At 40.8% G+C, this 25,670-nt stretch overlaps 1 protein-coding gene across 24 annotated transcripts in view; it reads right to left on the bottom strand.

The window, feature by feature from the left end:
• DYSF (dysferlin) overlaps positions 1-25,670 on the bottom strand; it is a 232,013-nt gene that overhangs the window by 21,208 nt on the left and 185,135 nt on the right. For 23 of the 24 annotated variants that reach the window (XM_053587263.1, XM_053587273.1, XM_053587276.1 and 20 more), the window contains 6 exons: positions 15,379-15,477; positions 6,255-6,383; positions 5,784-5,939; positions 4,231-4,322; positions 1,336-1,506; positions 516-658 (listed from right to left, as the gene is read on the bottom strand). In XM_053587263.1, coding sequence (XP_053443238.1) covers positions 516-658; positions 1,336-1,506; positions 4,231-4,322; positions 5,784-5,939; positions 6,255-6,383; positions 15,379-15,477 — 790 coding nt within the window. The remainder of the gene's footprint in view (positions 1-515; positions 659-1,335; positions 1,507-4,230; positions 4,323-5,783; positions 5,940-6,254; positions 6,384-15,378; positions 15,478-25,670) is intronic. The other variant, XM_053587288.1, reaches the window with a different exon arrangement.

Genomic DNA, 25,670 nt, shown 5'->3' with positions numbered 1-25,670 from the left:
GCTCTGTAGTCTGTTCTTTGTATGCCTGCTCTTTGTATGCCTTAGGTGCACAGGCTGAGGGTGGGACTTGGAGGGTACCATCAAGGTCAAGCTGGCAGGCTAACACAGTTCAAGCAGAAAACTGTTTCTCAGAGGTGGCTTGTATCCCATGCTTCAAACAAGGTCCGATCATCCAAAGCCAGTAGATTGATCCTAATCTGACCCTGACACTGGCTTGAGACTCATCCCCCCATCTTGACTATGGATGGTCCCTGACCTGGCCTTGGATTTAGGTCTGACCCCAGCCCCACCCTGACCTCTCACTTTCAGAGTGGCATCACAGGTAAGCACTATCCCCAAAGAACCGAGTGCAAGTGCGGCCCATTTGTGCTGCCCTGGGGAGATCCAAGCCACAGCCTGCAGATGTGAGTTGTGTTCACTTGGGCCCTTTATGGGAGGAAAGGGTCTAATGAGAGACAAGGAAGGGGAAGGAGAGGGAGAGCCCCAGCATGGGCTGGGATTGCATGGCAGCTCACCTATCTCTTCAATGGTGTATTCTTTATCCTGAAACAGCACTCGGTCTGTCCGGTACACAGGGGCCTTGACCCTGCGCTGCTGGCAGAAGAGGTGGAGAAGCTGAGAGGGGCGGAGCTGGTCCCTCCACTGGTTTGGTCCAGAGCTGAGGCCCAAGCACAAGACAAAGATGAGACACTCCAAGGACAGGTACGAGGGCAGAAGAGCATGCAGTGATGTATGTACCCTCACACACAGCAGCACCCACATCTGATCACTCATCATGAATGGGCATTCCCACTATACAGATGAAGAAACCGAGGCCAGAGAGAAAAGGACTTGTTTAAGTATGCATGTAATTGGAACTAAACTGTTTCCAATCTCCAGAGTTAGAGAATCAGACCCAAACAAATCCCAAGATGATAGGAAGAGGAGTGCTGTCTACACGTGAGTTCCCCTTACATAAACTGTCACAAAATTCCCAGCTGGGGTCCATGTGTCCTACCATTTATCCCCCTTCCTTTTTCCCTTCCATCCTTCTCTTTCCTGTTTCAGGTGCCCAGCATTGTAGAGGCCCTCTGAGGAACATCAAAGAGAACTGGATCATAGCAGCACGATGAAGAGCCAGTCCTTAGAGGCATACACACGGGTTCAAATCCTAACCCTACCACTTACGAGCTGCCCCTGGGCCTCAGTTTCCTCAACTGTGTAATGGGGATAAGACCCCCACTGGACTCCATGAGAGAAGGCCAAGGTAATACTAAGCCTGGGACTGGCACATGGTGAGTGCTCAGGAGACAGGGGTGGTTTGTATCACAGAAGCAGCCACCCCCACACACATACACACAATAGGTCTGTGGGAGTCCACAGCGAGCCCCAAACTTGGACAGCAGCCTGTTCTCCAGGTCGATGACTGTCTCCCCAATCTTTTCATCCTTGGAGAGGAGGTCGTAGTCATAGAGAGTGATCTTCAGGTCCTTCTCCAGGGGCAAAGTGCAGGTCAGCTCAAACATCCTGCAGGAGGGCAGAGGGCAGGACGCCACAGGCTCCCTGATGTTGCCCCATATAGCCCCACTTCCAGGGGCTGGAGCTCAGAAGCCATCCCAGGGAGTCCAGTCTCCTCAGGCCTCCTGTCTCTCACAGCACCCTGTCCACAGCACTGCTGTCCTGGGCTTGTCTGAGAGAGTGAGAGTGAGTGTGTGTGCATGCACGTGTGTGGGAGGGATGGGGGGACAGGACTATCCCAAATAAACTGGGCTGGGCACACAGGAGGTGCCTGCTGGAGGGGCTACACATGACAGAACAAACTGGAACAGAACTTTAAACTGAAGTCTCTACCACAACACTAGGAGACAAGTGATGTGACACTCCAGAACCAGGTGCTGGACTTTGGGATTGACCAAGGGACCCATTTTCTGGACTTCTGGGCCTTCATACCTACTCCCGGGGTAGAATGGAGGAGGCACTTGTGAGAAGACTCCTTTAGGGCGCTCCTGCTGTAGCTAAGATTTCCACCTACCACAGGGGTCAAAGGTGAGGGTATTCTCCCTTCTCCCATTGAAATGAGTTCCCAGCAAGTGGGAGACACAGGTCTGGCACACGTCATGCTCGAGGAAGCTAAAGCAGCTTGTGGCAGAAACTAGAGCAGGGGCCACATTTGGAAGGAACTGCTGGGGGAGGAATGCAAGGACCTCCCGGGAGGAGAGAGGCCATCACAAGGCCAGACCAGAGCCGCTCTAAATCCTGCTCCATGGGCCCTCCCAGGGGTCCCAAAAGCAAGAGACTGGATTGGACAGTCTGAGAACCAGGAGCTTGGGGCAGTCAGCCAAAGGGGCAGCGAATCAGCCACATCCCGGGAGGCACAGTGGGAGGGTCATGGGGGTCTCTGAGAGCCTCCAGAAAGCACCCACAGGAAGATAAATAGGCTTTAAGTTTTGCCACTCAGAGAGTGCCCAGACAACAAGGGCAGGTGAGATGGGCCTTGTAGTCCTGGCCCTGCAGGAGTTAGAAACCTTGGGGCCAGCCAGAGGGGAGAGGGGAGAATCACTAAACAGGGGAAGAAAGGAAGGCACACACATACCCTCAAAGTGGCCCCAGCAGGAGAGGGGAAAGTACTCCCTTGGAGATGTAAGGGGACTCATGATTACACAGGAGTGGGCACTTGAGTGGGCCTTCTGAGTATGGTCAAGACCATGGGTTTGTTGACTTAAAATGGCTGAACTCAAAGTGATCAGGAAGACTACCTGCCTGTCACTTTCCACACAGGGAAGGGAAAGGTGACCCGACAGAATAAGTGCTCATGGGGTCCTGGCAGACAGAGCAAAGCTGTGCTTTGATTCCATCTCATGAGTTCCACACACGGGTTATGGAATGGAAGAGCTGCTGCTGTGATCTGAGGGAGGCCTGGACGGAATTTGGGGGAGATGGGGAAAAAGGAGTAGGAGGGATTTGTTTCTGCACTGGCCCCCCACCTGCCCTGGGCCCTGACATTCCCTCCTGTGGAAAGGCCTCACACCAGCGGTGGAGCTCAGTAGAGCTCCTCTTTCCCACGCACCACCCTGCCTCCCACTCTAGATTGGTGGTGGCCCATCTTCAGGCCTGTGTCCTCTTCAAAAACTGCACTTCACCAGACTGATTGGGTCTTCACTGCAGGGTGAAGACCAACTCGATAGACACTGGCTATAAATACAATGTATTGCATGTGATGATATCAGAACATCAGGCACCTGCTCCTATGGGAGCTCTCCGAGAAATAGCCCCCAATGCACTTCTCCCTTTTCTGCCCAAAGCAGCTCACATCCAAACAGCAATTCAGGATGTTAGGAGCTACTCCCATGCAGTGGGCATTGATCCTTCCTTTCCTTGTTCTTAGATTTCAAGAATCATTTTGCCATCCTGGGTCTACATGCTCTTCTAGCTATTGCTATAGATACATACACGTGGGGTACTTACAGAGAATAATTACTAAATGCACTGTAAACCGAATTGGATACTGAGATGTTGGTAAAAGGACATTAGTGAAGAAATGGATGAAATTCTAATAAAGTCTACAGTTTAGCTAATAATAATATACTATGTCAAGCTCTTTATTTTGACAAATATACAGTGGCTAGGTAAGATGTTAACAGTGGGAGAAATTGAGCAAAGGGTATATGAGAACTCTGTACTATCTTTGTAACTTTTCTATACATCTGAAATTATTCCAAAGTAAGAGTTCATCTAAAAAAAATTAGCAAATTCATCTTTTAAGCTTCCATGTAGATTTCTGATCTTAGAGGTAATTGTGTTCAACCAGGAATTTCTGCTGGGACACAATCCTTTAGCACATTAATAAAAGGGCTGGCTAGGTCACGGGCGGTGGGGTGGGGCAGGGAAGGGGAGAGCAGAGAGAGAAAGAAGGAGGGAGGGGTGGGGAAAGTGAGAGCAGAGAGAGGGAAGGGGGGGAGCCTTGGTGTGTGCCACACCTTTTGGGAGCAAGACACGATTGCAAGAGGGACTTTACCTAACAAATGCAATCAGTGTAACCTGGCTTATTGTACCTTCAATGAATCCCCAACAATAAAAAAAAAAAAAAAAATAGGCTGAAAATAAAATATAAAAAAAAAAAAAAAGGCTGGCTAAAGCTATGCCCCCATAGACATGGGAAATTTAAGGAATATAAATATGCTCCAAGAAGAGGTTGCATATCCCCCCACATACTATACTGTGAGTATCCAGATTGGCTCCTGCCCCACTTACTTTCCAAATACAGGCTCCAGGGTACAGGGGATATAGTTTTCCTGGTCACTCACTGATTTCTTCCCTATGGAGATCTTGATGTAAGGATCACACTGAAGGAGGAGACAGAAACACTTAAGTGAAATCACTTTCCCAGCATGACTTTGGGGCTCTTCAGTCTCTGGCCTCCAGAAGGAATAAGGTGGCCAGCCATTGGGAAGAAACCCCATCCTACACACCACACCACACCACTTGGCCCAGATATGGGTTTCCCGCCTTGGTTCTACCAATGGAAACGGGCTGTCTGCATCTTCCATCTACCCAGTCCTGGGAGAGCCAGGTGAGGGCTGGACTCATGTGCTCAGAAACACAATAATCTCTATTACATGTATGATGAGTCCAGGCTGGAATCTTCTCTGCAGCCTCAGCTTAAGCACATGGAAACTAAAGAAAGATGGTCAGACTTTGTCAAACTAAGCTAGCCCAGGCCAGCCTCCTGCAGGCAACAGTACCCCTTCAGCCAGCCTCCTTGGGCTATAAAGTGCTCAAGGTTAGTCTGGCATCAAGATGGCTTCAAGTATATAAACTAACCCACTGGCCATGACCATGTCTTAGAGGTTACTAGTGTTGCCAAGGCTGAGGACTGTTCTACTCTGTCATGTGGTCTGATGACTTCATACCCTTGAAAGGCAGGTCCTAGGTCTTTACCCCCCACACACCTCAAGGACATAGCTAGGCCTAAGGAAGTGACAGAAGACTTCAGCCTCATACCTCCAAACTCCAAATATCCCCCAGCCCTGCCTCTCTTCTCTCCTTTTCATCTCTCCTCCCAGCTTTACTCTGTCTCCCCTGCCACCTCCCCATAATTCCAGTCTTCTTCCTTCCTTCAAATCTCCCTTCTCCATCTCAGGCCAGAACTAGTGTGAGACAGCTGAGGCATTTGTCTTAGGCTCAACATTTATGGGAGAGCCAAAATATATAGTTATCAAAATAAGCACTATTTTAACGCAACATTTTAAAAACTAAAATCAATGCCAATTGCCTGTAATTAACAAAATTTTGAGTAAAGACAAGAACGAGCTTCTCCTTGCCTCTGGCTCCTCTGTGGCCAGGCACAACAGTTACTAGACCTGCTTCTTCCCACGGACCATGGAAACCCCTACCAAGTCCACTCCCAGCCTATACCTTCCACCTTATGTTATCTCTATGGTGGATCCTTGTTCTAGACATATATTAAGTAATCTTTTAACGTTTGCCTATGCTTTTGACCCCTCTTAAAATACTATTTTCTTCTTCCTCCTAGTCTATCAAAACTCCATAGCCTTAAGAGTCCTGTGCCTTCCAAGAAGCCTTCCCTATCTTTCCAAAGTCCTATAATGACTTTGGCCTTTTCCAACCTCCTAGAACACTTGATCTTTAAAAGAACTCCATTCAGTCATGTCTCACTTCTGTGTGTGTTTATCTGATTTCATGGCTTACTGTGAACCCTTTGGGCAGAGATTGTTCCAGATGCTGCAGGCCATTCTTACCTGAGCCTGCTGTTTTGGGGCAGGGAAGGGCTATAGGGATGTTACCTTCCCATTGAGGTCCTTGGGCTGCAGTCCAAATGCTCGGACAATGTAGATGCGGACCAAGCACTCCTGGGGCCCCTGAGCAGCCATCTGGTGGAACTGTCTTGGGGGCAGGGGGATTGCTGGGTCTTCTGGGAGAGGATAAATTTTGAAGCGCCCCTGGAAAGAATGAGGGATTAACTTTTATTTTTATCATCATTGTCACCCACACACTCACCATCATGACCATTACTCTCATCTCTACAAGAGTCATCACTAAGAGATCACCAAGCCCAATGGCATCGCATCACTACCATCAGATTCCACACCAGCAGCCTCACCACCTCTGTCAACTTTACCACCTCCGTGACCCACATGGTCACCAACACCAGCACCAGGGTCACCACTGCAGATATTACCCCTCTCCCTTCACTGGTGGTTGCAATATCACAGTCTTAGGCCCACCTGGGTTGGGACACATTTTCAGTGACTTACTTTAAACTCCCCAATGATAGAAGGATCTTCTGTCTCCTCCTGGGTCTTGCCCCGATAGAGCTTGAAGGTGTTGCAAAAGTCAGAAAGGCCCTCAAAGGCCTCCACCTTCTCCAGTTGTGTGTCATAGACCTGCCACATGTGGGGGATAAGAGAAGGGGACAAGGGAAAGAGAGAAAGCAAAGGAAAAGCAAAGGGACAGCAAAGGAAAAGGGAACAAGAAAAGGAAGAGGACCATGAGCATATAGAGAGAAAAGGAACAGAGAAGAGGAAAACAACGGAGAAGACCAAAACATAGTAAATGAACAAAAGCAGACGAGGAGAAGTGGAGAGAGGTAAGAGAGGAAACCAAGAAGGAACAGAGGCAGAGAGAAAAGAAAACCACAGGGAAGGGAACAAGAGGGAAGACATTTATTTGTTTAGCTCCATTAGGGAAGAGGGTTTTCTGGTTAATAAAATAAATATTCTGGTACCCAAAAGTCATCATAGACATGCATGATGCATTTTCTTTTTATTAAATCATAGCTGTGTACATAAATATGATCATGGGGCACCCTAGCTATGTCAACTAATGAGATGAAAATGTGCATGATGCATTTTCTAAGACAATAAGATCACAAACAAATGAAAATTCACCTTGTTATTTGAGGACTAAGACACAACTCTGGAAAATTAACAGGTCAGCAATTCAAGCAAAAATGCTTACTGTACAATATGTCCAATGACTGTGGTATCAAATATCAAGCCAAGTGTATCTTGAGCACCATTTTAAATTTGTTAACTCCATTATTTACTTATCTCCTCTCAAACATCCGTACTATTATTTGTTAGAGCAATGTTTTGAAATTTCTTAGGCTTAAGTAAAGCAGATTTTTATTACAGATGATAAATGTACCTAATAAACTAATAATCCCCTGTTTCAACTGAAAATTGAGAAATTAGCTGTGGCGGGCACCTGTAGTCCAGCTACTCGGAAAGCTGAGGCATGAGGACCACTTGAGTTTGAGGTTGCTTGAGCTATGATAATGCCACGGCACTCTACCCAGGGCAAGAGAGCAAGGACTTTGTTTAAAAAAAAAAAAAAAAAAAAAACATGGTACCACTAAATTTCTAATTTGCACTTATTTGAATACTAGAGAAACTGGAGTGGGTTTTATCAGCCACTTGTATTCTCTCATTGCGAACTTGTCAATGGCTCATCCTGGTCACTTGTCCATTTCTCAACTATTCATGTCTGTTTCTTTGAGGTGGTGATTTGAGAGAGCTCTCTGTATGTAAAGGATATTAACTTCGAATGAACTGCAAATATTTTGTTCCAGTTTGTCACATGCCTTCCAATTGTGTTTCTGATATGCTTATATTTTCATTTGTCTGTATTTTATTATGTTTATTTTTTTTTCCCTAAATCATAAATTTCTACATAGTCTGATCTAAAGACTTTGTCTTTATAGCTTCTGCCTTTCAAATTAGGCTCAGAATGCCTTCACAGCATAATTATTCAGCATTCAATTTGAGTTGGTCCATGGTCTTAGGTAAGAATTCAACTTATTTTTTTCACCAAATAGTTAAGCAATTACTGAAGCACCATCTTTGTTTACACTATTTCTTTTCTTCGCAGTAATTTGTATCGTACATTAAATGTTTACCTATCTTTTTCTTTGTTGATCTTTCTATTCTGCTACTTCTCCAATTTTAATTACTGAACCCCTATAACCTATTTTATTACCTGACATTCTTCCAAAATGAAATTTTGAAACATTAAGTCCAGTTTTCAGTAAAATTGGAATTTTTATTTGACTTGCATTAAGCTTGAAATTAATTTTGGACAGGAGAAATAATATCTCTGTAGTGTTAACATTTTTATCCAACGATCTGATTCTCAATTTATTCCATTTCTTTTATTATATATTGTCATCTTCACAGAGAGGCTACACTTATTGTTGAGTTTGTTCCTCATTAAACTTAATCTTTTTGTTGGTATTGTGAATCTTTTACTAGATTTTCACAATAGATGCTGCCATCTTCCTAGGCTCTCCTGACAGCTCTCTTTAGGTGCTCAAGCAAGTCACTTGCACACAGTAACAATTTTGTCTCCCCTTTCTAAAATGAATAGCCTATTTCTTTGTGTTGACATTGAAATGGTTAGAACACACAGAATAATGGTAGATGATAAAGTGAATGTGATCATGGGGAGTCTTCTTGTTCCTGTCAAAAGGACTGTCTAGCATTTCACTTAGTACCTTAGCCTAGACTGGATCACAGAGTGCTTTGATAATCTATAATCAATAAGTCTGGGATCTCTTCTCAGACAAATGCATCTGTAGATATGCTTGAAAGACACAGGTTCAATTTGGGGGGTAAAGAGTGTTTCTGAAATTGTGAAATTGGATGCTGGCTATTGGTTTGAGAAGTGTATTTTATAACATTAAGGAAACCCCTTTCTATTTCCAATACGTTATTGTTCTTATGAATCATCAATGGATGTTGAACTTTATCAAATGCTTTTCAGCACTGACTGAAACAATCTTTGTTAATTCTACATATTTGATAGGATGAATAATGTTAATGATTCCCTAATGTTGAACTCTACATCCTGCAATAAAGTCAATTTGGCTATCATAACTTACTATTTTTAGATTTCACTTGCTGTTATTTAAAATTTTATACACATATTCATTTCATAAATAAATGACATTTATATGTACCGTTGTGTTTTATTGGATTTGGTGGTAAGATAATTCTACTTGTATAAAAATCAAGGTTTTCTACCTTTCAACTTTTTTCTCTGCTGTGAAAATTAAAATAATGTTTTAATATACGTACCACAGGAATTACTTAATCTTTGAAAATCTGAGAAATTCCCTTTATAGTCAGTTCCCTGGCTCTTTCTTTGGAAGTAATTCTTTGATAATTTTCCTGCTTCTTTCATATTTTTTCTGTTGCTTTTTGAGACAGTGGTGGCATTTCTTTTTGACTTCATATTATCTCATTTCTAGGCAGTTTTGATATCCATTCATTCACATGGAAACACAAAAATTATCTAAAATGCCCTAACTCTCCATTACGACCCTATTTTCATTATGGATATTGGCTTGGTTTTCTCTACTTCTCTGAATTAGATTAACTGGATAGTTATCTATTTTAATTCATTTCAATCAAATAACCAATTATTCAATTTTTCAATTCTCTCATTTTCCCTTTTTTAGCTTTTTATTTCTGCTTATACTTTTTTCTTTTCTTCATTCTACTGTTCTGAGGGCCTTCTCATTATTATCATTCTTTCTAACTTTTTATGTTGAATCTTTATTTACATTATTCCCTTTTTCTGGATAATAAAGGTATTTGCTCCTATAAAACTGCCTCTGCTTATGTGTTGACATTGCCTCATTTGTTTTGTTCTATAATGTTTGCATTCTCATTTTCTGGCATTCTATGATTTCAGTTTTATTTTTATTATTTGGTCCCAGAGTTGGACGTTCAGTTGTCTTCTTTGTAATTAACATAAGTGCTTAAGGCTATAAATTTCCTCTGAATGCCACTTTAGCTATAAACCACTAAGCTCTAATACACAGTGTTTTATCACTATTTCTTCAATGTTCTGCAATTTCAGTTTGTATTTTCTCTTTCACTCAAGAATTATTAAAAGAGAAAATTATTTTATAATTTTCCAGGTGGACAAGTCTTTGGAGACTTTTGATCCTGTCATTAATTTTTAATTAATCACATTATAATCAAAAAATGTTGTCTGTGATAGTGCCAATTTTTGTAAGTGTGCCATTGGTGTAGCCTTTATGTTCTGGCTACTGGGTTCAAGCGGGTTCATAATTATGCTGGGTCTTCTATGGTCTCTCACATCTCTGTCCCTTCATCTGTTGTGAACTGAGAGAAGCGAATTAAAACCTCCTATCTCTCAGTGGATTTCTTTGGCTTCTTAAATCCCTTGTCATTTCTGTTTTGTTGTATTATTTAGAATACAGATAGTCTCATAACTGTCACATTTGGGAATTACACCATTTAGCATTATAGAGTGTCATCTTTAATCTCATTTAATTTAGGACCTGAAGAGCCTCTTATCTAATATTAAGATGATGGCTTCTGCTTTCATTTCATCTGCATTTGCCTGGCACACATTTTCCTAATCTTTTATGAATCTTTTTATTTTATTTATTTATTTTTATTAAATCATAACTGTGTACATTAGTATGATCATGGGGCACCATACACTTGGTTCATAGATCATTTGACACATTTTCATCACACTAGTTAACATAGCTTTTGTAGCATTATTTTAGAATCAGATTTTGCTTTGAGATCTGATTTAAAGTTAGTAATTTAAAGTGGCTCGTGTAATATATAAACATGTAATATGTTTATATTTTATTTCCTAGGTTTTTTTTCTTAACTATTGTTGACTGCACAGTCTGTTTTCTGTGTGCATGATGCAAAGGCAGGAGGGCATACCTGTGTGTATAGTTCTTCTGATAACCAAGATGACCTGAGCTGCTGTTCTGTTATTACTATAAATGTATATATACTGATAATACTTAGTCCTCTGTGTCTTCAGAGATAGTATTTATGGATTCCTTACAAGAGCAACAATAAAATAATCAAATTTTATCTCCCTTCTTCTCCCTCTCTATCACCCTGTTCTAAACAATATTATCTTTTTTAACATTTACTTTTGTACTACTTGCTTATATAATAATTGGCTTACACTCCTATTATGTGATATGTCAATTTTACTCTATTTATTTTCTAATATGGCAATCAGTGTCCTTACTCTCTATCCCACACTTTCCTCCTCCTTCACCTGATTTTTGTCAGTTTTGTCATTTCTACATTTCTACATATGACACTTACCATCTTTCTTATTACCCTAACCCTTCCATTTGTTTTCATTTTGGTTCAAAGGTAAAAATAATTTCACAAACCAGTCCTTTTGTGTGGCTTCTCCAGTTATCTCCTCATTGGCTAAAGTTCATCCCCTGGGAGTTTTCTCAAGATTGTATCATAGGAACCATATTACCTTAGTTCCTGAATACGTACAACTGGTTGTCTGTAGCCTTTGTGCTTGGAAGTCAGCTTGGCTCAATGTAAGATCCTAGGGTCTCCCTGTCTTTCCTTGATGGCCTTACATATGGTGCTTTACTGTCTTCAGCTATTGAATGTTATTTTGGAAAAATTGAAGCCACTTCAATTTATTTTCTGTCTTAAATCACTTAATGTTGTCTTTTTCATTCCAGGATATGGGAAGGAGGCAGGACTACCCAAAGAATTATTTATCTCTAAAGTACAATAACTATACTAGAATATGTTTCAGGGTTGACCAATCTGGATCATCTTTTCTTGACATACTTTTCAATATGTATATTGGAGGATTATTTCATTTCAGTAAAGTTTTATTAAGCTATTATATGTTTTATCTCACTGTTTTAGCTGTCTGCCTCAGACTCCAATTATGCAAATGTTGGGTCTCCTTTTCCTGACTTCTCTATTTGTCATTTTTTCTTTATTCCTTTATAGCTTTCCCTTTATTTCCATTTCATTTTGCTTGCTTTTATAATTTCTGCCCTCTATGCCCAGACTCTGTTCCTCACATTCCATCCTACCTGGTGTTCCTTCCAATTTCATCTTTTCTACTCTTTCTTTCTTACATCCTACCAGCTCATAGTTCATCTCCAATCACCTCATCATCTCTTGAGTTCTTTCATTTCTGCTTTAGATTCTGACTGCTCTATTAAAGAAAAAAAAAAAACTCACAGCAAAACATTTTGTCTCATCTGGTCCTTGGCAAAATTTTTCTACTGAGTATACATCTCTTCTATTGGTAAGTTTGATTTCTATTTTTTCTTCTGTTTTTGTATGATTTTTAAATTAATGCTATCCCATTTTTTTAATTATTTTTCACTTAATGAGTTGTTTTTTCCTAAACCAGCTATTTCTTTGTTCCCGCCACAGAGGCAGTCTGATTCCTGCAAACATGCTTCATCGGTGTGATTCTTTTATAGCTCCATCTTCTCTGCTTCTCTGAACCAAGCCAGATCTAGGAGGCTTCTGTCATCAACTTGAACCTGTCTCCAAAGTTCCCATATCCATTGAGGTGCAATAACTTGTGTTTCATGGTAAAACATCACCTTTTAAGAACTGTATCTTGAAACTATTTTGAAAATTTTCAAGCACATACAAAAATGAAGAGAATAAATAATAAACACCTACATACTCATCACCTGTCTCAAATAATTATCAACATTCTTCCACTCAGAAGCATATTTTTGCTGGGGCTTTCTGAGAACTGCTACTGCTATGATCTTCCATCATTCTTCATGCATCTTCCCTTCGCTTACTGCTGAGTGGCCTCTACCCAATCTCAATTGTCTTTGGGCAGCCCTTACATATATTTTGAAGTCTGTGGCTTTTATGTTTCCAACTTTTCTGAAAATGAATGTTGCGGGTTTGAATGATTTCCAAGAGAAAAGGGAAAAAATGCTGACTTGTGCAGCCATGTTCATACTGGAAGTCCCAATAAAATACTTTTTAAATTTCCAAGTGGTTGGACTTTTTGTTTAAAGTTTTGTTATTAATTTCTCATTTTATTGCATTTTAATCTATCTTGTATGGTTTCTGCTTTGGGTGACTTATTACCACACTAATATGTGATCAAATTTTGTAAATGTTCTGTGAACACTAGGAAAAAATGTATTCTTTATTTTTTATTATTTTTATTCTGTATTTTAAAGCTTCAACATGAACTTCACATAAAGCTATAACTTTAGCTTCATGTACCTTAAGCTTACCTTGGTATTCAGATCTTTTATTTCCTTATTTATCACCTGCTTAACTGGTAAAGGAAAAAGATATATTAAAATCTCCACTGTAACTTTAATTTCTGTCATTTTGTGTTTTTATCTGTGTGAGATATTAGTTTATTCATTATTATCAATTATTAAGTATTTTAAAGCTTTAGTATCCAATGCATAAATATTTGGCAATTTTACATTGAGACATGTATCTTTTATTGTAAAGAAATACTATTTTGTTTCTTTTGCTTTTTATTTTAATTCTGTTTTCCTTTTATTTATACTTACCTTATTTTGTTTGCCAAAATATTGTTTTCCAAAATATTCATTTTTTACCGATTTTAAGTTATATTGTTTTAGATGTGTCTTTTAAAGATGGTATAATGAACTTTAACTTTTGATATCATCTAGAAGTCTTTATCCCTTAATAGAGGAGTTTAATCCATTTTTGCTTATTAGAAAAATACATTTTATTCTTTTTCTACTATTTTTCCCATGTCTTGTTTTTAGTACTGTCTCACTACATCTTTTGTTTTCTACGTTTTGCTGTGTAGATTATGAGTAGTTTTTCTCCCTGATCCTAGTGATTTCCAGAATTTGTTTTTTCTCTATCCATAGTGTTTTCCAGTCTCTCCATAATGCTACAGGCTAATTTTCATCACTGACCACTGCTAGTGTTGGTGATTTTCTTCTATTTACTTATCCCTAAAGGACCAGTATTTCTTCCAGGTCTAATTTTTCCCTTAGAAATAGTTTGAACGCATTGTGCTTGGACAGCCTATTTTCATTTGGATGCTGTCAGAGACCTCCTCAGAGAGGTCAAGTGGAAGGGCTGAGTGCCAACTCAGCATCCGCATCAGAGGGAGCAGTGAGGGGGCCAGGGCCTCGGGCCACCTTGGCAGGAGTTCTCATTCTTGCTTGGTTTGTCTCATTTTTTTGGCAAGGCCACAGGACCACATGCCAGGCCTAATGTGTCGGACCTTTCTCCTGGTACACAAATAGTTCTGTCTCTTTGCCCAACCTCACACACTCAACTACCAAGTCAATGAAGAACTCACTGCCTCAGGATCATGGCTACTGTCTGTGCCTCATCTCTGAGCAGCTGGGGCTCCAAGCACAACTCACCAGGCAACCCCCACGGAGCAGGGACACCTCCTGCCACCTCATGAAACCACCCTCCAGGGGGCCCACCAAAGGCTTTCAGCCAGCAGTGTCACCGGAAAACCCAGGCCACCCACCACCCCAGCAAGCCCCAAGTCCCTCTCATCCAGTCCTCTCCAAGGAGGGGGGTCTTTCCCACATGTAAGAGCCTGTGCCCCATCTCTTGTTTTCTCTTCCTCAAGCCTGGGAGGTAATTGTGCAGTGCAGAATCTCCCCCAGTTATATTCCAGAAGTAATCCTGCCAGATTTAGTAAGTAAAAATACAGATCACCCAGTTACACTTGAATTTCATATAAATAACAAATAATTTTTAGATGAATATGTCCAATACAATATTTGAAGCATGCTAATATTAAAAAGTATTCACTGTTTTCTGAAATTAAATTGTAACTGGGCATTCTGAATTGTCTTGCAACCCCATCCAGAGGACTATATAACCCCTTTGAGGAGTAATTTTTGAGTCACCTCTGGTAATCTTTCTAAAAAGTACTTTTTAAAAGCGTAATTATATTTGTAGAATTCCCTCAAAATACCATGATTTGGCTGACTCATCCCTGTTTTTTCCCACAGAAATAGGGTTTACATTTTCATATTTGGAGGTACTTTCTGTCCCAATTGGGGAGGAGGTTGTCCAGAAGTACATTCTCCAGCTGACTTTCCTTTTAATTTTAATACAAATTTTCTATTATAGAAAAGTTCAAATAACACTGAAAGAAATAGAGTAGCACACTATATCCCTAAGTACCCATCTCTAAGCTTTAATAATTTTCAATGTCTTGCAACTTTAATAACTTTTAATATTTTGAAAACGTGTCAAACGGCCACCACCTTACACTATCTATCTTGCTCCTGGCTTTTTTCAAGTGAGGGGAGGGCTTTAAAGCAAATCATTTTTCCTACAAATACTTCAGTATTTTTCAGCATTTTCCTGGAAATACTCTCTTGGTTATCCCAGCCCACAGTGACTTCCTACTCTAAATCAGTGGATGACCTTTCTCCCCCTAGTTAGTTCATCAGGATTCATCACCCTCGGGCACCAAATGAGCAGACAAATGGAAGTATACATACATACATACATACATTCTCTTTCTGTCATATTACCCACTGCCCATCACAGGTGCCCAGTGATTGTCGGACTCAAGGGTACAGTTCTGGAGAGAGGAACTCACCTTTAGAGTGTCAAAATCCTTCTCTAAATAGGAACCACACTTTTCCCTCTCCCCTATCGAGGCAAAGAATTTGCTCCACCAATCAATGAACTCTTCTTCCTGTGTGAACAGAAAGGGAATACTTAAGAAGCAGAATTGCCAACCAAGGTCCTTCTGAATTGGATACCTCCCACAGCTGCTGGGCTGGCCTGGACTTCAAGGCTTCCCTGTGGGTGAGTTTAGGGAAGCAGAGAGCTGAAACTTCCACCTCTCCAGGTGTTAAGACTGTGAAGACTGGAGGAAAAGGTTCTAGCATTTGTTTGGTGTTGAAAGGCAGAGATTCTAGCCCTGGCTCTGCCCCACAGTCATGGGTACTTCTGTCAAGCTCCTGGGCATAATCATCTCAGTACTCCCTGTATGCCAGGAACAAACTGAGGCTAAAGTCAGAGTGTACCTACAATAACTCTTTGGAGAAAAGGTCAATAATGTATTAATTATGAATAAAATGTAGTAGACTCAGGAAAACCCAGACCCAAAAGAGTTATCCTACCTACCTATCACCCCACCCCAGCAATAAATAAAACATTGTACATCAGTACTTAGTTTCCCCAAAGTCAAATCTAGGCAGAGTCCCTGAAAATCATCAAATATATACTAAATGCCCTTTATTCAAAAGACACTACTAAATGGAATTAGGTGAGAAAAAAGGGAGCGTGCGACAACACACTTCCTCCAGTCATTCATGCTTACAGGAAAAGGCAGACGAGCCTGCTGTGGAAAACCCTGGCCTTCCTACACAAGGTGTGTCTGCAGGCCCTCTTAGCTCTTGTGTGTCTAGAACATTTCTCCTGCAGTGTCCTATCTAGGTGATGTTTCCTGTCATCTAGGGGAGTCAGCAAGCTCCCTGAAGATGGGATGGTCACTCTTCCCCAGGCCTCCCTCAAACCCCCAACGACTGGGCACTCGGCCCATGCCTAGCCATACCATTAAAATCCTTCCAGTTTAGAGAGAAGAGCCAAGGTCAAGGTGTCAGGAGAGCCCATTCTGGGACTCACTTTCCTACTCTGTGTGACAGTAGGCTGAAAGGCCTCCCAGAAGCCTATTCTAATTCTATAGAATTAACTGAATGCCTATGATTGAGTTTCTGAAAATGCTCCCTTTAAACCAATGCTAAGTCCTCTGAGCTCTGCCTTGCAAAGGGTGAACAAAAGTTGAAGCCAGGCCAAGGGTACCTAAACAGGCACACTGGAGAAAGGGTAAGATAGGATGAACTCATCTTGAGTCTTCAACCCACCCTGAAGTGTGGTCCTGACACCCTTTTTGTGACCAGACATGGTGCCGAAACACACTGTGCAGGGAAGGCTGAGTCTATGTTCAGACCCTACCAACCAACTTACCCGGAGGGTCTTCTGCAGCCAGGAAAAAGGAATAGAGGTCAGATGAGTTAAGATTCAGGGTGGCAGAGATTTCTGACTTGTAACCTTTCCAGAAAAAGCTGTCTTAGAACCAGGCTGACCCTAGCCCTAACATTTGAACTTCAATTTAAAGAAAAATATGCCATAGATGGAAGCATGTGTGCATATATACATATCAGACTCACACAATGACCAACACGCAGAAGAACATAGTTACACAGTCCATGAGCAAGGGAGTTGTATATGCCCTACAAAGATATGCAACGACATACACTAAAACACAGGCAAGCATGTACACTTAGGTAGAAATGGTTAAAATAGAATTAAAGTTAGCTGTTTAATTCCTCCTATATCTATTTTCTTCCTAGCCCCGATACTTAAAAATCTGAGTTTACAACTCAGGCTTAGAATCAGGCACAGACAGACAACCAATCAGTGAATTTTATATAAAGAAAAGACAGGAACACAACTGTTGTAGAAAAGGTAGTACACTTCCTTCAATCTTGAAAAACCAAGTAAACTTTTAAAAGAATAGGAGACAGAGAGTCTGAATAATGACATTAACGGATACAACTAAATAGACAAACATTATATACATTAAAAACAGATAATATACCTTCTTTTCCAGCACCCTTGGAGCACTTAGAAAAAACAAAAAGCCACAAAACAAATCTCAAGAAAGCCCCAGAAATCCAGAAACAAAACTCATATTAGTCACATTCTCTGACCATATTGCAATCAAACAAGAAATTAATGAAAAATGTAAAAAATTAAAATCCTAACCTTTGGGTGGCGCCTGTGGCTCAGTCGGTAAGGCGCCGGCCCCATATACCGAGGGTGGCGGGTTCAAACCTGGCCCCGGCCAAACTGCAACCAAAAAATAGCCAGGTGTTGTGGCGGGCGCCTGTAGTCCCAGCTACTCGGGAGGCTGAGGCAAGAGAATCGCTTAAGCCCAGGAGTTGGAGGTTGCTGTGAGCTGTGTGAGGCCATGGTACTCTACCGAGGGCCATAAAGTGAGACTCTGTCTCTACAAAAAAAAAAAAAAAATCCTAACCTTTTAGAAATTTAAAAGCACATACTTAAAACCCTCTGGAGTCAAAGAGAAAACCAAAATCAAAGTAAGAGATTGTTACAAAATACCAAGAAGAGGTATACACATCCCTAAATTTTGGGTAGTCAAGCCTATACTCAAAGGAAAATTCAGTCTTAAATGTTTTCATTGTTACACTAAAAGAATGAAAATAAGATGATAATTCAAGAAATTGAAAAAAACAGGAAGATCAAGAAAATTTGAAGTAAAAATGAACATATTTAGGCCATAGCTCAATGGTTAGAACACTGGCCCTGTGTACCACGGCTGGCAGGTTTGACCTCCGCCAGGGCCTGCTAGACAAAAAACAAAAAACGACAAAAGAAATATGAACGTATTTGAAAGGAGAATATTATAATTGATAATTAAACCCCAGATAAATCCTTTAAAAGGCCATTACAATAGATAAATATTTATCAAATCTATTTTTTTGGTTTTTTGAGATAGAGTCTCACTATGTCGCCCTCGGTAGAGTGCTGTGGCGTCACAGCTCACAGCAACCTCAAACTCTTGAGCTTAAGCGATTCTCTTGCCTCAGCTTCCCAGGTAGCTGGGACTACAGACACCTGCCACAATGCCCGGCTATTTTTTGGTTGTAGTTGTTATGGTTGTTTGGCAGGCCCAGACTGGATGCGAACCCACCAGCCTTGGGTGTTTTGGGCTGACACTCTACCCACTGAGCTACAGGTACCACCTATCAAATCTAATTTTTAAAAGCAAGTACACCTTTAGGAATGAGAAAGATCAAATAAAAAGATATCATGGAAGAAAATAAAAATATTCAGAGGTTTACTAGGCCAAATCGATGACAAAATCTTGGAAAACCTAGATTAAGTAGATGACTTTCTACAAAAACATAAATTGCCAAAATTGATTCAAAAGTTGTAAAAAACATGAAGTAAGCAATAACCCTGAAAAAAAGTGAAAAGGGTCTCAGGGGAGCCCATTCTGACTTGAAAGTAAAAGAAAGGGAAAAAAAGTCTCAAAGAACTACCTCCAAAAAAAAGACATCAGGCTAAGATAATACTTTAGGGGGAAAGTTCTATCAGTCTTTCAAAGAATGAATCACTTTGTTCTGCAACACAGAAAAAGATTAAAATTTTCCCCATTCTTTGATGAAGCAAAGCCCCACAGAGAGAGAGAGAGAGAGAGACACACATTACTCTCATTCCTGAATAGAGATATAAAGATCCTAAATATTAACAAACAGATGGCAGCAGCAGATCTGGCATGGTCAAGCTGGGTTATTCTAAAATGCACAAGTGGTTTAGTTACTCGAGGAGCAAGGAGGGAAAAGCCACAGAATCATCCAGAACAGAGGTTTGAAAAGTGTGGCTGGCAACGGCTTAGTTTTATGATTTAAACATCAATATGTTCTGTGGATGCTTTTCTACAACTGCAGAGTTGAATAATGGCAATAGAAACCTTACATCCCCCAACCCTAAATTATATACTATTTGATCCTTTAAGAAAGAGTTTGCCAAAGTGTTCCCTTTTCTCCGCATCCACGCCAACATCTCTGGTCTTGAGATTTTGTGATATAGGCTAGTCTCATTGGAGTTAGATGATATCTCAAAGTAGTTTTGATTTGCATTTCTCTGATGATTAAAGATGATGAGCATTTTTTCATATGTCTGAAGGCCGTGCGCCTGTCTTCTTCAGAGAAGTTTCTCTTCAAATCCCTTGCCCAGCCTGCGATGGGATCCCTTGTTTTTTTCTTGCTGATGCGTTTGAGTTCTCTGTGGATTCTGGTTATTAAACCTTTGTCAGAGTTATACCCTGCAAATATCTTCTCCCATTCTGAGGGCTGTCTGCTTGCTCTGCTTACTGTGTTCTTAGCTGTGCAGAAGCTTTTTAGTTTGATCAAGTCCCAGTAGTGTATTTTTGAAGCTGCTTCAATTGCCCGGGGGGTTCTCCTCATGAAATACTCACCCAGACCAATTTCTTCAAGGGTTTTCCCTGCATTCTCCTCTAGTATTTTTATAGTTTCATGTCTTAAGTTTAAATCTTTAATCCAATGAGAGTCTATCTTAGTTAATGGTGAAAGGTGTGGGTCCAATTTCAGTCTTCTGCAGGTTGCCAGCCAGTTCACCCAGCACCATTTGTTAAATAGGGAATCTTTTCCCCACTGAATGTTTTTAATTGGCTTGTCAAAAATCAAACAGCGGTAAGTAGCTGGATTCATCTCTTGGTTCTCTATTCTATTCCAGATATCTACTTCTCTGTTTTTGTGCCAATACCATGCTGTTTTGATCACTATCGATTTGTAGTAAAGTCTGAGGTCTGGTAGTGTGATTCGCTGGTGGGAATGCAAATTAATACATTCCTTTTGGAAAGATATATGGAGAACACTCAGAGATCTAAAAATAGATCTGCCATTCAATCCTGTAATTCCTCTGCTGGGCATATACCCAGAAGACCAAAAATCACAACATAACAAAGATATTTGTACCAGAATGTTTATTGCAGCCCAATTCACAATAGCTAAGTCATGGAAAAAGCCCAAGTGCCCATGGATCCACGAATGGATTAATAAATTGTGGTATATGTATACCATGGAATACTATGCAGCCTTAAAGAAAGATGGAGACTTTACCTCTTTCATGTTTACATGGATGGAGCTGGAACATATTCTTCTTAGTAAAGTATCCCAAGAATGGAAGAAAAAATACCCAATGTACCCAGCCCTACTATGAAACTAATTTGGGGCTCTCACATGAAAGCTATAACCCAGCTACAACTTAACAATAGGGGGAAGTGGGAAAGGGGGTGGGTGGGTAGAGGGAGGGGAATCGGTGGGATCACACCTGTGGTGCATATTACAGGGGTATTTGCGAAACTTGGTAAATGTAGAATGTAAATGTTTTGGCACAGTAACTGAGATAACGCTGGAAAGGCTATGTTAACCACTGTGATAAAAATGTGTCAAATGGTTTATGAAGTGAGTGTATAATGCCCCATAATCATATCATTGTATACAGTTATGATTTAATAAAAAAATTAAAAAAAAAAAAAAAGAAAGAGTTTGCCAACAAGCATTGGCAAAACAAAAACAAAAAACAGAAACAATGTGGGTTCAGATTTCTCATTTATTCTTAAATGAAACTCTCAGTGATTAGAAATTAAAGGAAGATTTCTTAGCATTATATGGACTTCTTTTTTTTTTTTTGAGACATAATCTCACTATGTTGCCCTCAGTAAAGTGCTGTGACTTCACAGCTCACAGCAACCTCAAACTCTTGGGCTTAAGTGATTCTCTTGCCTCAGCCTCCCAAATAGCTGGGACTACAGGCACCCGCCCACAATGCCCAGCTATTTTTTTGTTGTAATTGTTATTATTGTTTGGCAGACCCAGGTCAGGTTTGAACCCACCTGCCCCGGTGTATGTAGCTGGCGCCCTACCAGCTGAGCTACAGACACCGAGCCTATATAGACTATTTTAAAGCAATAGTCAGCATGTTGCTTAATAGTGTTGAAGCACCTGGTGATGGAAACGTAACAAAGCTCTCAAGAGGGGCAGAGGGAGCCAGGACTCAAGAGCCAGGCTGCTAGGGTCCAAATCCTGCCACTCCCGGCAGTGTCACCTTGGGTAACTATTAATACTTAACCTCTGTAGGCCTCAGTTATCTAAAGTGTAATGGAAAAATAATGGCATGAATTTGATGGAGTTATTGTGAGGAATAAATGAGTCAATATGTATAAAGTGCTTAGAACCATGTCTAGCTCATAAAGAACTGAGTCTTAGCAACCTAAGTGTTTATTGCTATTACTCATAATAGTATTGTCGTTGCTATCATTGCATGGGCCAGGTTAGTTTCTTGGCCAACGGCTGACTCCCACAAAGTACTGATAAGAACATGGATGGCCACAGTCTTTCCAGAACACAAAATGGCTGCCACGTTTCTATGACCTTAAAAACGTACACACATTTTGACCCAGCAATCCCATTCTAGAAATTTTCCCAAAAAGTAATGATTGATATGCATAAAGATTTAACATCATTTAAAACAGTAAAAAATCAGAAACAACTCAAGTGTCTAATAATAAGGAACTGTTTGGGTAAACTGTACATCCATATGATTGTTATGAAATATATGTTATGTATTGACATGAAATGTTATTCACATCTGATGAGATTTATAAAGGGTTAAAAAATAAATAATGTTGGGGGCAAGATATGATTGCAAGAGAGACTTTACCTAACAATTGCAATCAGTGTAACCTGGCTTATTGTACCCTCAATGAATCCCCAACAATAAAAAAATAAATAAATAAATAATGTGATCTCATTTGAAGAAGTGGACTAATCCCCAGGTGTTCACAGTGACTATCACTGAATGGTAGGATTATACATGTTTTCTTTATTCCTTTTATTTTTGTGTATCACTTAGAAATTTATCATTTTTCATTGTATGCATGTATTCTTTGCATAACTTTAAAAATTGAAAGTGTTTAAAATAAACAAATAGCAGGATGCTTCAAAAGAAACCAAGAAAATAAAAAAAGAACTCATGGATGGGGAGAAAATACTTGTACATCATGTCTGATATGGGATTTATATCCAGAACATATAGAGAACTCATAACTCAATAATAAAAAGGCAACCTAATTTTTAAATGGGCACTGGACTTAAACAGACATCCCTCCAGACAAGAAGAGATACAAATGGCCAATAAGCACCTGAAAAGATGCTCAACATCATTAGCCATTAGGAAAATGCAAATCAAAACCACAACCCCCACTACGATGGCTATAATCAAAGTCAGATAATAACTAAGTGTTGGTGAAGATGTGGAGGAACTGGAACTCTTCTACACTGCTGATGGAGATTTATGATGGCACAGGTGCTTTGAAAAACAATCTGGCAATTCCTTAAATGGGTGAAACAGAGGGTTTCATGAACCAGCAACTGGTTTGTATGAACCAGCAACTCCCTACCTAGAGAAATGAAAAGTTATGTCCACAAGTAGATGTTCAAAGTGGAATTATTCATAATAGCCAAAAAGTGGAAACACTCAAAGACACATCAATTGATGAATGGGGGACATGTGAGATAGCCTTAAAAAACTGAATCGTATACTTTAAATAAGAACTTGTATTTATATGGATTATCTCAATAAACCTGTTAAAATAAAAAAGAACAAGTGTTCAAATACAAGCATCAAACACAGAATAAAAGCAGGAATCACAAGTGTTTATTTCTGAGGTAGTAAGAGTTAAACATTTTTTTTAACAATGGACCACCAAATAGAACCTAAAACTTACCACCTTTGGTTTTCCCCAAGAGACACTCAGCTGCAATTCCCTCTCCTGTCAAATTTTCAGGTGATGGTTGGTGGCTGGTTCTCTGGGAGCAGACACACGGGGCTATGAAGAAGGGCCAGGGTGCCTTCTACCTCTTGGTCACATTGGCTGGCCTGCTGTCCCCATTGTCTTCCTATCTCTCACAGTTAAACCCAGTTCTAATCAATTGTCCTCATCATTAACAGTAATTATACATGCAGCAGAATCATAATTTACACGTTAACTTTTTCTTTTTTGCCCATCAAATCCTGTGTTTACCCCTTTGCCCTTCCCTACTTTGAATCTCCCTTGCACCTCTCTTGTTCAAAGGCACTCCTGGCCAACCAACTTGGGTCAAATTCAGCTCTCCCCTCCAGCACATCAGCCCCCCACAAGCAAACGTGGCCAGAGGAAAGCAAGATCCCAGCTGTCTCATCTTGTGCCAAGTTTCTACCACAGCCTCAAGGGGCCCATTGCTGTCTATCTGTCTACCCCATCTTGTTTTCTTTGCTCACCTCTCCTTAAACTTCTTATACCGCCTCCCTAGCCTCACTTTCAGCCCATGCTCCCTGCTTCTTTTTTCTCTTAGCAAACAGAAGCATCAGAAGAGATCTTCTGTGAGCCCCCACCAGTGCTGCACCTGTGTTGACTGTCCTCCACATCCCTGCCACTGCACAGCACACACCCCAGCTAGGCCAACTTGTGCCCTGGGCTCCAGCCTCTCTGGTCCATTCAGGGCCATCATTCCATGATTCTCCCCAGTCTCTTCTGCATCATTAAACTTCTACTGGACCAGTCCCATCAGCTTTCAAACATGGGATACCAGTTCACCATCATTAAAAAAAAAAAAAAAAAAAGTACAACAAAGACATTTGCACCAGAATGTTTATTGCAGCCCAATTCATAATAGCCAAGACATGGCAACAGCCCAAGTACCCACTGACCCATGAATGGATTAACAAATTGTGGTATATGTACACCATGGAATACTATGCAACCATTAAAAAGATGGAGACTTCACATCTTTTATGTTTACCTGGATGGAGCTAGAACATATTCTTCTTATAAAGTATCTCAAGAATGGGGGGAAAAAGTATCCAATGTACTCAATATTACTATGAAATCAATATACAATCATCCTCACATTCGTATGAATGGTAAAACATAACTATAGTCCAGAAAGTAGAAGGGAAGAGGAGAGAGAGGGGAGGGGAGGGGAAATATGGGAGGAGGAAGGGTATTTGGGGGGACCTCACCTAATGTGCATGATGCAATGGTACATTTCAAAACTATTAAGAAATGAGTATAATTGTGATGGATGTGTTACTTAGTTCAATGTAAGCATTTCACATTGTGTATCAAAGCAGTACACTGAACTCCATAAATGCATCAAGGTACAAAGTTATGATTTAATAAAAAAAAAATAATAAAGATAGACAGATGATATATAGATAGACAGACATAGATATATACCTGACCACACTTTCCCTTTTGGCTTCCACCTTACCTCCCGGGCAGAAAAACTTCTAGAAAGAGTTGTCTACACTTGTCTCTAATTTGTATCTTTCCCTTCTCTCTCTTCCCCCAAAACACACTTGCCAGGATCACCAATGGTATGGCTGTTAATAATCAATATAGCAGCAGTATGTGACAGAGGCAGTCATGCCTGTGTCCTTGAAGCATGTCCCCTTGCCTTGAAGAGCCCCCCACTGTCCTGAACACCACAGTGTGGCTCTCAAACCTCACCAGCCACACATTCTCAGTCTTCTCTGCTAATTCCTCCCCATCATCCATGCTTTGGTCATCTGAGTGTTCCAGGAGCCAGTGCTATCCACTCTCACTCTCTTGACGTTCTCCTTGGGTCTTATATCTTTAAATAACATTTGTTGATGGCCCCCACAATGAGCCCTCTCCCCCTGGATGAACCCCTGAACTCTAGCTGCCTATATGAATGACATCTCCCACTGGACATCTGCTAAGCTCCTCAAATGTACCAAGTCCAGATTCCTATATTCCTGAACATCCTCTGCCCAGGCTGCTTCTCCCACCATCTTCCTACATAAACAAATAGCAACTCTTTCCTTCCAGATGCTCAAGTCACAAACTTTACAGTCACCTTCCTCTTCCTCATACCCTACATATGATCCATCAGTAACTCCTTTTAGCACCACCTTCAATATCAATTCAGAATCAGACCGCTTCTCTCCATCACTGCCCCCTAGTCCAGCCCCTACCACCACACAATGGATTCCTGCAGCAGTCTCCTAACTGGCCTCCTTGTTTCACACTTGCTGCCCCCTCCCCAAATCCATTCCCAACCCTATAGCCATGTACATCAGATCATACTGCCCTCTGTGCAAATCCCTCCAATTATTCTTCAGTTCACTCAGAATAGAGCTAAAGCCCTTACAGCAACCTCTAAAGTCTCTGGTGACTGGGTCCCCATACCTCCTTGACCTCAGGTCCTTCTGCTTTCTTCCTCCTTCACACACTCATTCCTCATTCCCCCGGGCACACTGGACTTC

Source organism: Nycticebus coucang, chromosome 4 (genome assembly GCF_027406575.1).
Source record: "Nycticebus coucang isolate mNycCou1 chromosome 4, mNycCou1.pri, whole genome shotgun sequence".
Lineage (NCBI taxonomy): Eukaryota > Metazoa > Chordata > Mammalia > Primates > Lorisidae > Nycticebus > Nycticebus coucang.
The sequence above is the reverse complement of the archived record's forward strand: the minus strand, read 5'-3'. Positions and strand labels throughout refer to the sequence as shown.